The sequence below is a fragment of the Hipposideros armiger genome, unplaced genomic scaffold (genome assembly GCF_001890085.2).
Source record: "Hipposideros armiger isolate ML-2016 unplaced genomic scaffold, ASM189008v1 scaffold_370, whole genome shotgun sequence".
NCBI lineage: Eukaryota > Metazoa > Chordata > Mammalia > Chiroptera > Hipposideridae > Hipposideros > Hipposideros armiger.
Window position 1 is genome coordinate 188,628 of NW_017731720.1, and position 16,792 is coordinate 205,419.

The 16,792-nt window shown below is 41.9% G+C and overlaps 1 protein-coding gene across 4 annotated transcripts in view; it reads right to left on the bottom strand.

Moving 5' to 3' along the window:
• Positions 1 to 9,718: 9,718 nt before the first annotated feature.
• The window catches only part of PHF14 (PHD finger protein 14), a 172,689-nt gene continuing 165,615 nt past the window's right edge, over positions 9,719 to 16,792 (bottom strand). For all 4 annotated transcript variants that reach the window (XM_019662196.1, XM_019662191.1, XM_019662192.1 and 1 more), the window contains one exon: positions 9,719 to 10,108. In XM_019662196.1, the coding sequence (XP_019517741.1) occupies positions 10,085 to 10,108 (24 nt within the window). In that variant the 3' untranslated portion in view covers positions 9,719 to 10,084. The remainder of the gene's footprint in view (positions 10,109 to 16,792) is intronic.

Sequence of the window (16,792 nt, forward strand, 5' to 3'; positions counted from 1 at the left end):
AATTTGTCTTTCTGATAGCATGGCGCTCATGAGGGGAAAGTAAATTTACCTAAAATCAAGATCTTTCCAAAACAGCCATTGATCATGTCTTCCATGCAAAGCCAGTAGAATTCGCTCCAGGTGCCAGGACCACTGATCCTATCTGAGCACAGCATCCCCATAGTTCATTGCAGCCCCTCCCCTGTCTGAGAGCTCACTATATTTCCCTAAGGATAGTAAGTGCAGTGGCATTTCTGTGGCCATGCTGAGATGCCTGAGCCTGCTGACATCTTCCTATTGCCTCTCATGAGCTAACAGCCCGGCACCAGGACAACGCATGGTGCACATGATCCCACTTTCCTGACATTTAGCAACAGATTGTAACATTCCGGTCCACTGCACTCCACTTACAACCCCCTCCCCTCCGCCGTCCTCAATCCAACACACCCACGTTTGAACATAGTCATACCAGGATGAAAACTGTTTATTTATCCAGAGAATGTATGTGCAATTATGACTGGTAGTTTATTTAACTCCACATAGAGACATGATACAGTTTCTTTGCTCTTCTCCTCAGTTTATTTTCGTTAAAGCACTACACACTTCCCTTCTCCTCCCCAGCATATCTCCCCGGCACCAGCCTGTGGCATGACAAAGGACAATTGCTTTCAGTTTGTGGAAAGGTCAGCCTACTGAGGCACACCTTCATCTTCCTCCAGGTCCAGGCCCGGGGTTGGGAAGGGACAGCTGCTCTCCATCAGACTGTGGTCTTACGTAGACGACCTGGGTCTGATCAGCTTTTCCCCTTTTTCTTGTTGGGGTTTTTGTTTCCTGAAATCATAGGAATAATGAGCAATTCCCTGCAAAGGTCTCTCTGTGAACAACCTGCATTTCCAGGCACACACTAATTACAGCCCAGCACAGTGAGCTGTTCACCAGTGTCCCAGTGTCGGCCAAGGAGAGACAAAGAGAATCAGAGGGTTAATGTCACACATTTACCATTGCTGATCATTTGTAGGTTTGAATAACAACTTTGCAATTCAGATGCTGCCCTAGAAAGGCTTTCTGGATGAGGTATCGCAAGGTTTCTTCCGAGCCTGTCACCTGTGAAAAACTAGAGACATGGATATGGTCAGCACTAACTGCACTAGACGGGATGCGCCTTGCTCGTGTTCAGACTTCACACGCATGGTTAGGCTGCAGTCAGTGAACACAATCCCAGAGATGGAAATGGCTGCCTTAGGAAGGCTCCCCTCCTGTAAAGGAAGCTAATGAGAAGCAGCACATCATGGGAGAAGCCAAGAATAACAGCTACAAAAACCACAGCCACCTCTCCTGATCATGTGCTATGCCCTTGTTTTACATGCATTATCTCATTTCATTCCTAGACCTGTGCTGGGAGATAGGAATTACCATTTTCATTCTGCAATACCCAAAGAACGGAAGTGAAGTGAAGTTAGTAATCTTTAATATCTGAAATGCCTAGTAAATAGAAGAGACAGCATACACTCGTGCTTCTGGCTCTGTGCTGGGTATCTGACACCAGCTCTTGTGATTCAGAACTTACCAATGAAACTGATTCGAGAAAGAACTATGGTGTCCTGGGTGCATTCTTCTTGTTTCGTCTGCCCAACCCGCTTCCCATTTGAATGTGGAATCAGCCTCCAGGTCTCCTGGGAAACGCTTCCCCGCCACGTCCAACCATCTTCTTCAACGGGAGCTGCTCTCTTCTTCCAGACCCTTGACCCCTGTCCACAGCTGATTTACCCAGAGATGGACACTTGCTGAAGCCAGGCCAGTCCCTAGAACCCCTCCTACCTCCCTGGCTACAATTTTTTGTGGATGGGCTTGGGAAATAGTAATCACAATAAAAAATATATTAGTGTTTTATATGTGGCAGACACTTTAGATTTTAACTCCTCTTACTCTCACAACAATTCTATGATTATATATGTGTGTGTGTGTGTGTGTGTGTGTGTATACACACATACATATGCATACATGTAGTCATTACCTCCATTTTGCAGAGGTAGAGAGTGAAATCCAGATGGTTAGGCATTTTGTTCAGGGTCACATATCTAGAAAGTTGCAAAGGTGAGACTTGGCTTTTATCAGTTAGCTCTTGCCATGAAAATGCTTGGTTAACAATGCAGTGGCTTAAACGAACAATCATGTATTCTCCCAGATCTGGGTCATATGAATGCTGGCTGGCTGAGACTTGCAGCTCTGGTGGTCTTGGCTGAGCTCACACATGCAGCTGGGTCAGCTGGGGTCAGAAGATAGAGCCTGGCGTGGGCTGGGTTGCTGCTCCTTGTGTCTCTCATCCCCTCTGGGGACCTGAGGGCTGACCTGGGCAAGCTCTTCTCATGCAATAGCCCAAGAGCCAGATGGAAATAAAAGAGAGACCTCTTCCGAGGCCTGGGCTCAGAATTAGCGCGCTGTTGTCTTCATTCACCTCACTCAACAGAGTCAAATAGTGGAAAAGATAGTCTGACTTGTGTGAGGAGAACTTCCAGTCAAAAACAAAAGATAAAAATTCAGGGAGACATGAAGAATTGGGAACAATGTCATAATCTACATACACTTCATAATCCCATACACTTCTTCAGGAATCTTCCATCTCACGCCAGGACATTTCAGTTCCTTGTCAGCAGCAGGCATTAGGAGATGTGAAGCTCTGAGGTTGTCAGCACCTATGTTCCCCAGGGTGAGGAAAAAGCTTGCCTGCAGTGGTATGTGGGGAGGAGACACAGAGACCAAAGACAGCGAAAGTCTCAGGAGGCCTGTGACACTAGGACCAGTTGGTCTCAAGCCTCCGCTGTGTTCCTGCCTTTTCTGTCATGTGGTCATTCAAGCCTGCTTCTGAGGTCTTCACCCCAAACCCTTTATTTCAGGTTTGGTTTCTGTCAAATGTTACCCAAAGAGTTAAGCCATACAATACCCTGTAAGTGAAGACAAAACAACAAAAAAGAAAGCAAACTGTTGTAATTCCTGCTAATATGTCTAACAGTCAACATACATTTTATGCATCTTCTACTTGCAGTGGATTACGTTAAAATCTGGGGATCAGAAAGAATGGGTGAGACTGACTCTCTGTCCTTAAAGAAGTCATAATCTAGAAGGAGACGCAATGCATACTCAGCTTGCGAGACTGCAAAACGAGTGCAATTTGCTCCTAAAGGGAAACAGAAGAGGGTGGGACTTAGTTCTGACTTGGGCAAAAATGGAATGTCTCCCAGAGGGACTGATGTGTGCTGTCAAGTCCTAGAAGGCTCAGAGGGTTTCTACATTCAAAGAAGAGAAAGGAGGTGGATGGTGGTGAGGGGTTTAATGAGGGAGGAAAGGTGGCACAGGAAATGAGCGAAGTCAAAGAAGCATAAAACCATAATAGCTGATGAAAGGCTCGGAATGATTTGGTGATTGATAAAAAGATTTCAAGTGAAAAGTTGGAAGGAAGACTTTGTCAATGTGCCTCTAAGAATTATGCAAAGGAGTAGGGCCTTGTTCAGCTGGCAGAATTGCTCTGCCCTACTTAACAGACATTGTGTCCCTGAAGTGCCATGGATTCCAGCATGTGCCTCTTGAGATGGCCTAACTTCTTCCATCCTGACATTGCACTTGCAAAGCAACCTTTTCATCATAATTTAGTTTCCCACATAGGCTGTCCTCTAGAGAAGCGCATGAACTAACAGCCAATCCACTTGGCAGTGATTTTTCTTAGCATAATTTTTGAGACTGACAACCTAGTTTATAAAACAAACTCTTAAGAATCGGGTGCGTAGCCAGGACTCTTTATTTTACTGAAACCCAACATGAGCTCAACAAAAAGAGTTTCCTAGAAAATTGTCAATTTGGCTCATAGAGAAGGCATTTCAGGCACTAGGGCTGCTTCAGGGCCTTCAAGATATGGAAACTGGAACTTCGCGTTCTGCTCTCTTCGTTGTTTGGGGATTTTCTACATTTGGCAAGACCCTTGGCAGCTCTGAGGCCATATATTTATAGCTCACAAGCAAGAAGATAGAGAAAATGTTTTCCTAGTTCCAGCTGAGAAAATCCTAAAAGATACATCTTCCTATTGTTCAGATTTCGATTAATAGTTTCTTTGTGAGGGATGCCAAAGGGGCGAAATTCAGCAATTGGTCCAGTTCAGGGTCATGTGGTCAGAGATGGGTCAGAATACTCTTCCAAATTTTGGGGACTGGAGGGAGGGTGTTTCCTTGAACAGACAAAGTCAGTGTCACCACCTTTCTTTACCATGAACCAATTAGGCTTTATGTCCAATGATCCCCAGGCTAATAGATGACACTGAATCTGAACCTACAAAGTGAAGGACTAGACACAGGCCGGGCGCCATCCCCTTCCAAGGATGGAGCAGCCAAACAACTTTTACCCTTGCACTGCATTTTCTTAAGTCATGATTTGATGTGATGCAAATTTAATAAGCTTTTGGACAGGCCATAAATTAAGTCTGCAAAGTTTAACTCTTTGGGTGGGGTATTAAATGTATACTGAAGTGGAAAACTCTGGCCTGAGCTCTAAATGATAACAGAGAATAGGTGTCTTTACCTCCTTGGTTCCCTTGAGGAAGCACTCATGTACCCTGCAATACTGACACAGATTTAGAATCAGCAATGGTCCAGATACTTAGGGGAAAGGTGGAAAGGTGAATAGCTCAGAGTCTACAGCCACTCTCTAGATCTCAGCCCAGGCAGCTGCTCTTCCCTTCTGCCCACCCCCACCCAAGAAGCTTGGGTGCAGAACAGCACAGGATGCTAGGAAGATGAGCAAACAGCATCTGGTTTTAGACATTCAAGATAAAATGTTCAGGAGACAGACAGAGAAGTGAGAATGGAGCCCAAGAGATACACAATTTTAAGTTGAGAAAAAAAAAGAGGTATCCTTTTTATTCTTTCAGCGATGAGGGCTATGAGCTAAAAAACAAAACAAAACAAAATAACAAACAAAAAATTTGTCTCTGATATGTAGATTGACAGTGGCTTCCAAAATGGTGTTTCATAAGGAACAGGATAAGCAGGTCTTAGAGCGCAAATACAGTTCTAATGCTCTGTTGACACAGATAATACATGGCAGACAACTGAATGAGGCTGCTGCGCCTTTCTCCTGCCACCTGGTGCAATTCCACTCAACCTCCCCCTCACTTTATTTTGGTTTCCTGACTCTCCCTGTGTGCATTGTATTGCTGTCTTTGGTGAATGAAAGAACCCATTCTTCCACGTACGTATCTGTCCTCCTGAAGCAGGTGGGGCAGGACCTGTGTTCTGCAGTCAGCTGGGACTGGGCTTAAATCATAAACTGGAGCTGATATTTAGTGTGTACAGAATGAAGTGGGAGTGAGATTGTAAACGTGCACTGTTTATATTGTTTTGCTCGTTAAATATTGAATGAATACATTGCCTAGTTTTTAAAATTTAAGTTCAAAAGAAATTTGAGATGCTTAGATGTTAAGGTAATACTAGCTTCCATTGCAAATAATTCACAAAACTCAAAGGGTTAATACAATATATATTACTTCTTTCTCACATCAAGTCCAGAAGCTCATGGTCACTCAGGGACCTACGCTACTTGCTGAATAGGTCTCCTGCCTCCTGTGCATCTCAGCATTCTCTGCATACAACTGGTGGGGCTGGGAGTGGAGAGAAGGCATAGGCTTAGAAGTAGGGCAATCACTGCTACCCACGTTGCTTTGGCCCGAGTGCAGCCCCTGACTACAGGGGTATGTCTACCCCTGACTGCAAAGGAAGCTGGGAACACAATCTAGCTGTGTACCCTAACAAAGGAGGAGATGAATGTGGTGAGCAGGTAGTATCTCTGCTACCAGTGGAAAGACCTAGCAAAAGAGAATTCTGATGTTTATTCATTTGTTGACTATTTCAAATTACATGCGTTTCTAAAGCATTGTCTTGAAATTGTGGCCTTAAGTAACTCTTCTTGCAGGATAGATTTGTCGATGCTGATGAGATGTGGACATTCACTATTCTCATTCATTCTTCAAATGCCTTAGTCTTAGTTTAAAGGCAGCCATTGAAAGTTCACTTGTGAGGGCAAATCTTGAGGGTGCACAGAACAGTAAGAATGTTCACGACACTATTTTGTTTTCTTCAAGTAAGATTGAAGGCCACTGTTCTGTTTACGAATCTCAGGAAGAAAGATAAAGAGCATCATGTGTTTCAAAATGCCCCAAAAGTGGGCACTGCTAGTACCAGTGGAGTGTCAAGGATGGAGGGACATGTTCACTGACCAGTATAAGGAAATTCAGAATGAACAAGATTACTAGCCATCTCCAGGGGAAAGCTATGCATTGTTCGGAGACAGGCACCTTTCCGAAGTCATCCGATTATAGCTTTCATTGTCTTTGACCAAGTGTGCAATTGATGGCAAAACTAATCATACGTGTTTACGGAAATGCAAATGAATTCTATCTGGTGGAGTGACAGCCCTCTCTTATGGGTCCATTTGAAAATTCATTTCAATATGCCTGATCTGTAATTATATCTGTTCTTTGGATTTTCCTTTGAACAGGTTGTAACATCTGCCTGGTTCCTTCGTTAACAGTGCATTAAATCAAATCTTTAATGCGTGTTCCTTTTTTTTTTATCTGCATAAGAGTCTTAATTTTATCCTCTTTTGAAATGAATGCTTTAATGCTAGTAATTGTTGAGAACTGAGGATTTGTTGATGTTGAGTTCTGGACATTCACTAATCTCTTCCATTCACCAAATGCCTTAGTCTTAGGTTGAAGGCAGTCATGGAAGAATCTGTTAATAGGGCAGAGAGCTTCTGGCTCCTGTCAAGCTTTGTTTTCCTTCTTTGGTGTATTTGCTTGTTTTGTCTTTTTTTTACGTGCCCCCATCATCATTGCCAGAAAAGCTGTTAATGTAGTATAGCTTAAATATCAGGCAACAAAACGATTTCGCTATCTTCCACTTCCATCCCCACTCCAACTGTTAGGACATTATGCCAGCATAATATCATCAAAAAGCCTGTTCTGCTGACATTTCAAACTCCCACAGAAAATGCTGTGACTCTTCTGAGAAGACCTTATTTGCAAAATTTGTTCAACTAAGATGCTGGATAAGCATCTCGAATTAAGCCTTCAAAGCAGCAGGCCTTTGGTTACTTCCTCTGATTAACCTGAGAACTCTTTGAAACTCTCTTCCTTATCATAATACATTTTTTTGAAACCATCATAATGAGACACAGTTTTGTAAACACACTTCTTTATGCATTTCCTTCTAATTAGCAAAACCTTTATTTTGTAAGAAAAAAATAAATCCATATTTAAAGTTTATCTGCAAAGAATATTTAGTGTGAAGTATTATAGAATTAGATGGCTCATGAAAAATACATTTTTCCTACTGATAACATATCAAAATCTCTTAGCCTATTCATTAATTTCTAGCTGCTTAGCCTCCAGGAAGCTCACAGCCAAATTTGTGGCTCAACTTTAATAACACAGTCAGTAGAATCTACCCAACTGCATTCTACCTCTCTCCAGTCTTGACCCTGGTTCCTAATTTGTATTTTACCTGTTCCTGATTTTACTTATTTATGTTTATTTTCTTCTATTTTATTGTACAGATTTTACAGGCCATCTCTACTTCTTTAGGGAATAGTCCAGATATAAAGAAACAAATACAGGGGCTGGCTGAGTGGTGCGCTGGTTAGGAGTTGGCTTGGGACACCAGCTCTGAGCAGCAGGGCCCCGGTTTGGATCCCACATGAGGGCCAGTGATGCTATGCCCTCTACAGCGAAGATGGTGAACAACAGCTCGGCCTGGAGTTGAGCTGCCATCAGTCGCCAGAGACAGCGTAGGCTGCAGTGGGGCTGGCCAGGAGTGGGCGTGAGCTTTCGTGACCTGCGTGAGCCGCCGTGAGTGGCTGTCCATTGGCCGGCGAGCAACTGCCTAACCTGGGAAGAGCACAATGATAATACCAACATGGGCCAGTGAAATGACGTCCCCCACAAGTGAACTGAAGAACAAAAGGACTGCAACTTATCTGTTCCCGTCCCCCAATTCCCCAATAAAAATCTTTTTAAAAAAGAAAAAAATACAGGTTGATTATACATGTCTCTGTATTTAATCTTATTAGAGCAATTCCTGGAAAATTTGCAATTTTCCTTGCCATTGTTCTTTCCTGCTGTACTTCATTCAGAGACAATGAAGCGCTTAGCTATCTTGCTTAACCTGTGCATATACTGTGTAACTGCTGAATACACTTTAGAATAAACAGAGTCATCTTAAGATCAGATTGGTGTGTCTTAGTTCCTACGTGATTTACATCATATAAATGATATTGCATTTTCAGTTTCTATAAATATTTCTCAGCCATATCATTATTTATTAGAAAAGTACTTTCTGATCACTAAACTCTCATGTCTTTCTATAGACATTTCATGAGCTAAAAAATGGCCCACCTTTATGCTTAGAATTTAAGAATGCAACTTGAACAAGCTTATATCTCAGGCATTTGAGTTGCATCTAAATCACCGTGGGAGCCCAGTGCTCCCAGATCCTTTTACAGAGCTGAAAGCTCCATAGAAGGAACTAAACTGTTCCCTGCAAGGGAGGAAATAAAAAGGGTTGGGTAGCTGCCTTCCCATTGTAGTAGAGAAGGTCCACTTGATGGTATGGTATTAAAAAAAACACACTGGACTTGGAGTCCCAAATCTGGGTTCAAGTCCTAGTTTTGCAACCCACAAAATTATAGTTTCTTGCACCTATAAAACATGGGTAATAGTTCTCCTTACCTTTCCAGTGGTTGTGAATATGTCTGGCAAGGAAAAGGGTTCCCTCATTACTCACTCCCTCCCTGCCTTGAAATAGGAATTAACTCTGTAGGTGAACTCCACAGCTTTTAAGCCTCCTTCTTTCCTCATGACCGGCAGCCGTGCTCAGACAAAATTCAGCAACATTCAGGGCTGTGGGTTATACTTTGTCCCAGGGGACATCCTAGCCCTATTTTTGGACATACTTCATTTTGCTTTAATTACCTATGAGGATACTCATTTATGAATTTATTTGCCCATTGTAGAAGACTGTATTTTCCAAAGATGGCCACATCAATGCCCCCGATCCTGTGAGCTCTTCTGCAATGTGGAAGTAAATAAAGGGAAACCTGATTTGCGAAAAGATTTGCTATCCAGTCTTATGATCATTCACTTTCTCCACATGTACCTCAGTGTTTCAAGTTGTCGTTTTGTTTATCGTATAGGAGTGTATCAGGGATGAATGGGAGGGGCACTATTCTTTTGTAAGGTGGGAAAGGGAACTTTGAAGACCCCTTCCCTAGGAGTGCTAGTTTGGAAAAGAATATAAGTGACAGTCTGGAAATTGATTCCCTTAGGGGATGTGTTCCCCAGCTTGAAGGCTATTGCTCATTGCAACCACTACTTTGTGGAATGATAATTTGAAAGCTAGTTTTATAAAAAAATATTAGAAGTTAAAAAATCAAAATGGGACTAGGCTCCTTAAAGAAATAAAATTTAGGTGAATCTGATTTAACGAAGTTTCTTCCTTTTATTTCTCAGAATGCACTGTGACTCTTTAAGTGGCTGGGGACATAGAAAGCAACATTCCCCAAACTGATTTGGATGTGACACCTTTTTTTTCCCCCATGAAGCCCAATATGAGAAAAGTGTTCAACTAAACATGCTTTTGGGAATTTTGACTGTATTAGCTATTTATTGGCTTATAACAAATTAACACAAATATAGTTTAAAACAACACACGTTTATTATCTCACAGTTTCTGTGGGTCAGGAGTCAGGGTATACTTCATTTCATTTTAGGCAAGACTACATTCAAGGTGTTGTCTGGGGATGGGCCTCATCTGAATGTTTGGGGAAAGGTTCATTCCAATCAAGTTATCGGCAGCGTTCGTTTCCTTGTGGTTGTAGGACTGCGTACCTCATCTTCTTGCTGATTGTTGGCTAGAGACCATCCTCAGTTCTTTGTCTTGGAGCTCCTTTTATTAAAATTAAGTGAGCAGGGAGTCTCTTCACAAGATGTATGTTACCTTCTTATGTAACGTAATTATGTAAATGTAGCCATGTTCATCCTGTCGTCGTCGTTGAAATCCTTTGATTAGAAGCAAGTCATAGGTCTCACCTGTACTCAAAGGGAGGAGATTATACAAAGGCATGAATGTCAAGAGGGTGGAATCATGGAGGTAAGAACTGCAAAAATTTATGCACAAATGATTGTGTCCACCACCCACGCTAAGAGACTTGAACAAATCCTAACATGGATTCTATCACTGTGTCCCTAGGATGACAACCCCAGACCCCTTAAAATGGCTGCCTGAAAAAGCTCAGTGCTACCAGAAGACCTTACTGTTTCTTCTAGCTAAAATCTGACTAGAGGCCCTGGATCTCCCTTTTTGTAGAGCATTTACTTTAGAAAACTTGTGATTGTAAATCCTTTCTCTATTCCTCTGAGATATGTCTTCTACAACCCAGGAATGTCTTTCTCAAGGACCTAGGAGCCATCCCTTTGAAATATAATCATCGAGAAAGAGAGGGTCCTTGTCTCCCATTCTCTGTGGGAGAGTAGGAGCCTAATTTCAATAAACACCAGTTAGCAGACACAGATGGTCTAATCACATTGACCAACTTCCCTCACAACATCCTTTCATACTTTTCCTTTAGCACACCCAGCATTTCAAAAGGACCCTGCTTTCTGTTTCAGTGGAGTTGAACTCAGTTTACACCAGGAGTGTCTCTCCCTTATTGCAGTAGTCCAAATAAAATCTGTCTGGCCATCTTTGACAAATATCCTACTGTTCTCTTTGACAGGCAACCTTAAGAGTTTATCTCTGACAATTACCTAGAGGTTTGGGTATAATTTTGCTTTCCATTCTAACACATCTAGCTGAGCAAAAGCTGAGCTTCGATGAGCATTTGTGGATTATGGGTGTGTAGAGTAGCTTGGGTATTTCTAGTCTTTACATAATAGACATGTCCCTAATGGGTGGTAATTATTTTGAAATAAATTAATAAAAATTAAAGTACTAGGGGACTTTGATATTGAAAAGAACCACAGGCTGAGAAGTACAATCTGGGTTGTAGGTCTGGCATGTAACATAGACTGACCTGGATGGTTAGTGGGTGGAAACAAATTCTCTTGGTGGTGAGGTGTGATTACCTTTAGTCACTTTAGGAAGAAAAATAAGCCTCAGCTTTGCTGGAAGAGAGAAACTGAGCTGGAGTTGTGTAACACACCAGTCCCTCAATGGGAGTTCACTTTTACCCTTGAGGAGTCAGGAGAATCCTGAGCAGGGAAATATTCTACTCATCCCACTCAAGCCTGACTTAGAAGAACTGATAAAACACAAAGAGGTCTGGAATTGGAGCTCTACAGGAAGTATGGTTGCCAGGCAAAGCCACACATGGTTTGGAGATATTTATTTGAACCCTGCAGTTAAAGAACCTTTCTGAGGCAGTGTTGGATCTAGAAGTGGTGGCAGCATGTGTGTTCCTTCTGGCCTCCTCCATTCAGGGCCACAGTCAACCAAAGAGCAGGGGTCCACCTTTTGTGGTTTTCTGTGAAGAATGGTTCACTAGCTAGAAGACATCTCTTCTCTGACTTTACAGGGCTGATGTCCCTGCACCCTTCCCAAACCTGTACCTCCAGCTCAGTTCCTCAAAAGGTCCTTGTGATTCGTGAATCAAGATACGCTAAACCAGGAGGAAAAGACATTAACGGGGTGTTGAATGAGTACAGAACAAAAGGGTTTTGTAGTTGGCATTGTTTCTCTTTGTTATTTTTTTAAGGGAAGCTCAGGGCTTCTTTTATGTTTTATAATATAAACTACCGACACCAAGACTGGAGATTTCCCTTTGACATTTTGTCTGTTCAGTGAACTGCAGACAATGCAAACCTTTACAAGCCAGGGAAATATATCTTCCCTTTGTGAGTGCTTAGAATATTTAAAGACCAATCTGCGTTTAACTTTTTTGTTCTCAAAACTTTGGAAATAACATTCCACTAGATTTTATCTTTTTAAAAAAAATAATCCGCCCCAATTCTGCAAGAGTGTTTTAAATCAACAATTATTTCCCTAGTTTTGTGTTATCTTTAGTATTCCAACCTATATCATTTCTGTCATTGCAATACCATTATATAGTATCTGTGAAAGTATAATTCTTAGGAAAAGCAATATTATTCGCTCCCTACCCTCAGCTGATTGGACCCTAAACCACAATAGCTCTAAAATTAAATTAAATTTTATATAGATTTTTGCCTCTTCTTTTATAGTTCATTTTCACCCCTGATATTTAGAGCTGCTTTTCAATAAAACTATTTCTTCTCAATAGACAGCTTCATTTATATTTGTATTCCATTAGTGGTTTGGTTCTAGATTCCTTAGTGTAACAGTGTTCTGGCCTCGTTACAAAGCTGTGGGTCTTACTCTGAGTGCTGGTCCAGGACCTGACAGATTAACTGTTTTCTCACTCAGGGCCTCTGTTCGTCATCCCTTGAGTTTCCATCACCATGTGCGGCTTCTCTGAGCCACTTAGTTAATATTACTAGCTTTCCTTTTCTGTTCTTCCTAGATTATAATGCCTTTTAAGCTTATTTAGAGTAAAATGTTTTAATGAATTTATGAAGGATGAGATAGAGAACTGTTTTAGGGAAGAAAAAAAGTTATTTAATATCTACTATGTACCAGAACCCAGAACACTGTCATGTCCATTACTTATTTAATCTTCATGTAGCGCGTAAGTCTTAGTGACCTTATTCTGGGAGCAACATGTCCTTCCTATGGTCCTATCTGTCATTAGGTTTATAGCCTACCACTCTCTGCCCAAAGCTGATTGGATATGGGGAGACATGTGACTTAAGAACTGGACCAGATTGCCTCATTGGAGACTTTTGAATTTGTTAGAAGTATCTGGAATTAGGTCAGGGGCGTGCCTGTTATGGTTAATTTAAAACCTATGCTGATGAGTAACCAGAAAGAGAGGTTATTTACAGAGAGAAAGAGGGGGAAAGAGAGAAAGAGAGAGAAGGGAACCAATTTTAGGTAAGAAAAATAGGTGGAAGACTAAATAGAAGAATGCTGCCAATTAGCTACCCTGATTCCTGAACACTTCCTAGTTCTCCCTTCCAGCCTGTCAGAGGCTTTCTGGCACTTGGATTCTGTGAAATATCCCTGAGTTCACTCATCAAATCTCCTTTTACATAAACAGGCTTGAGTAGATTTTTGTCCTTTATAAACTAACTGTATGTGACTAAGAAATTTCACAACAATCCTGTGAAAAATTATATTTAAAAATTAGGGCTGATTTAAAAAAAAATAGTAGTCTCAACCTGTGTTTCTCACCGCCGCCTCTCTAAGACCCAATAAAATTGCAGTAAAGAAATAAAAGGATTTGTGATCACAGGGACAAGGAGAAAAATGAAGTCCAATTTTGGACCAGTGGGAAGAGCGTGATGAGTGGCAACTGTCTTAGCTAAGCAGAGAAGCCAAGGCCCAGGTGCCTGCAAAAGGGGGATGAGAATCAGAGCAGGCTATGTCTCAAACCCCATAAAAATTCCCAAAATAGAACCACAGGCATAGTGGGGGCTGGAGTAAAGAGGGAAGCTGATCAAGAACACAAAGGAGGAACAAATATCTCGCTGCACTTCCCCAACCTGCTTAGTCGGATACGTTTCCCTGCAGCTGGGGAAAGGAAGTTCATTTACTGCCAAAAGTAAATCAGAGGCTCCAGACAAAGTGATGGCAGGTTCTCCTAAGGACAGAGGGGAGTCTCCCTGCTGGCCACAGGGAGGTTGAGTGAGTTTACATGTGGGGCCATGAGACTCTTTAGCCCCACTAGAGCGCTGGCTCCCTCACCCCTGGCACACCGTCCTGAGACACATAGTTCCAAGTTGGAGGCTGTAGCATTCTTCCTGGAGGAAATGAGCAGCCTCGTGAAAAAGAATCGGAGGTGCTGACATGTGGGGGATTCTCCTATCCGAGCCCCCTGGGGTGGAGCTCACCAGCCTTCATGCTGCCCCACGTACATAGTGCTCAGTCTTTAAGTGTGAGGGGGAAGTCAAGAATTTCCACACATTTGAGGAAAGGCTTCAACATGAAAAGGGAGAAAGGGGTGGGGTGATAGTTATTGAGGAGAACAGAGGGGGAAAAAAGCGATAATGCAAGATAGCTGAAAGCTTTATTAGATGAGGAGGAAAGTTTGGAGACATCAGCTTTGTGAGAGAATGGCCTCAAAAGGGGAAAGATAGGTGGCTGGAATAAAAATCGACCAAGAGGATGCTACTACGGGTTCCAGAAAGCAGGATGATATTTAAGGATAGAAACAATAAAATTTGATTATCGTAATGGAGGAACAACTGAATGCCTCGGTCATAGTTTAAGAAAGAATTTCAGGGTATTAAAAGACAACTTTGCAAACAAACAACCCCATAAAAAAATGGGCAAAAGATTTGAAAAGCTACTTTAGCAGAGATTATTTACAGATGGCAAACCGGCACATGAAAAATGTGCAACATCATTAGTCATTCAGGAATGGCAAATTAAAATCACAATGAGGTGCCCATTTGATGGCTAAAGACAAATCAAAGCAAAGCAAAACAAATAATAATAACAAATAATAATAAAAAAAATACCAAGTGCTGGTGAGAATGTGAAGATGTGAAGCAACGGTAGCCGTCACCTATTGCTGGTGGGAATGTAAAATGTTAGTCACTTTGGCAAGCACTTTGGTAGCCTCGTACAAAGTTAAAAAAATATACACTTACCCTAGGACCCAGCAAACCCACGCCTAGGCATTTACCCCAAAGAAATGAAAGTTATGTCCTCACAAAGATCTGTACACAGATGCTTACAGCAACTTGACTCATAATCACCCAAACCTAGAAACCTCTCAAATGTCTCTCAACTGGTGACTAGGTAAACAAACTCTGGTATATCCCGACAGTGAGCCCTACTCAGCAATAAAAAAGAATGAACTCCTGATCCACGAAGCAACATGGATGAACTAGTTTCATGGGAAGACGCCCCACTCATAAAGCTACATACTGTATTATCCCATTTTTATGATATTCTGAAAATTGGTAAAACTACAGAATCAGAAAGCAGACTAATGGCCGCCAGAAGTTGGGGGTGAGGAGGAGACATTGACGGTTAGTGATAAAGGGGCCCAGTGGATTTGGGAAGGTTGATGGAACTGTTTGTTCTCTACCTTCATTGTGGTGGTTGGTACATGACTGTATGGTTCGTCAAAACACGCAAAATGGCACATTAAATGTGTGAATTCTACAATATATAAATCATAGCTTTTCAAAATGAAGGCAACATGAGTGAGATTTCTGGCTCGAGTGACAATTGGAGAGTGGCATTGCTAAAGTCCATAGGAAAGCGTGGCTGGGCAGCAGATGAGCCCAAAGAAAACGGCACATTCTGCCTTGGCAAATGGAGCCCAAGGTCGCAGAAATAGGAGAGCTAACAGGCGACAAGGTGGTGGGCTTTTTATTGCTGGCTGGTATTCCATTGTATGAGTATACCAGCGTTTACTTATCAGTTTTCCAGTGGAGGGACATTTCAGTTGTTTCCAGGTTTGGGTTCTTATGAATAAAAGTCTCTATAATAGTCCTCCTTTATTTGCAGTTTTACTTTCTGTGGTTTTATGTACCTGTGGTCAACCATGGTCTGAAAATACTCAATGGAAAATTCCAGATATAAGTCATTCGTAAGTTTTAAATTGTGTGCTGTTCTGAGTAGCCCGGTGAGACCTCATGCTGTCCCGCTCCATCCCACCGGGGCCTTGAATCATCCCTTTGTCCAGTGTCTCCGTGCTGTGGACACCAAGATGCTACCTGTTAGTCACTTAGCAACCACCTCAGTCATCAGATTGTTTGTCATGGTATCGCAATGCGTGGGGTCACATAGCTCTTATTTTACCTAATAATGGCCTCAAAGCACAAGAATAGTGATGCTGCCCATTTGGATATGCCAAAGAGAACTCGTAAAGTGCTTCCTTGAAGTGAAAAGGTGAAAGTTCTTGACTTAAGGCATTTTATCATCTCACGTCATCATAAGAAGGGTGAATAGAGTACCATAAGATATTTTCAGAGAAAGGGAGAGATCACATTCACCTAACTTTTATTATAGTACATTGTTCTAATTGTTCTATTTTGTTATCAGTTATTATTGTTAAACTCTTACTGTGACTAATTTATACATTAAAATTTATCATAGGTAGGTATGCATAGGAAAATAAAAAACATAGTATTTATGGGGTTCAGCTCTATCCATGGTTTCAGACATCCACTGGGGGTCCTGGAACATATCCCCTGTAGATAAGTGGGGTCTACTATACATATACACATTCTTGTGGCTACTGAAAGGTCTGAGTAGAAAAACCAAGGATAAATGTTCCTAAAATGCAAATCCGATCATGTTATTCCCCTGATTGAAGTTCTTCACCAGTTCCTGATCGCCTACAGCAGTGATGCTGCACCGTGGCCACATGTTAGGATCACCCAGGGAGCTGTTTCAAGCCGCTGGATGCTTGACCCACCTCCAGGGATTCTGATTTACTTGATCATTGGATGGGGCTCATGTGTCAGATTTTTTTAAAGCTCCTCATGTGATTTTATATTTTCTTAGGCTTAAATCTTTTTTATTTTTTTAAAAAAACATTATTGAAATATAATGTGCATGCCATATAATTTATCCATTTAAAATGTACAATTAGGGCCGGCTGAGTGGCTCAGTTGGTTAAGAGCTCGCTCAAGAGTTTGAGCTCTGAGCAACAGCGGTTCGAGTCAGCCCGAGCTGAGCAG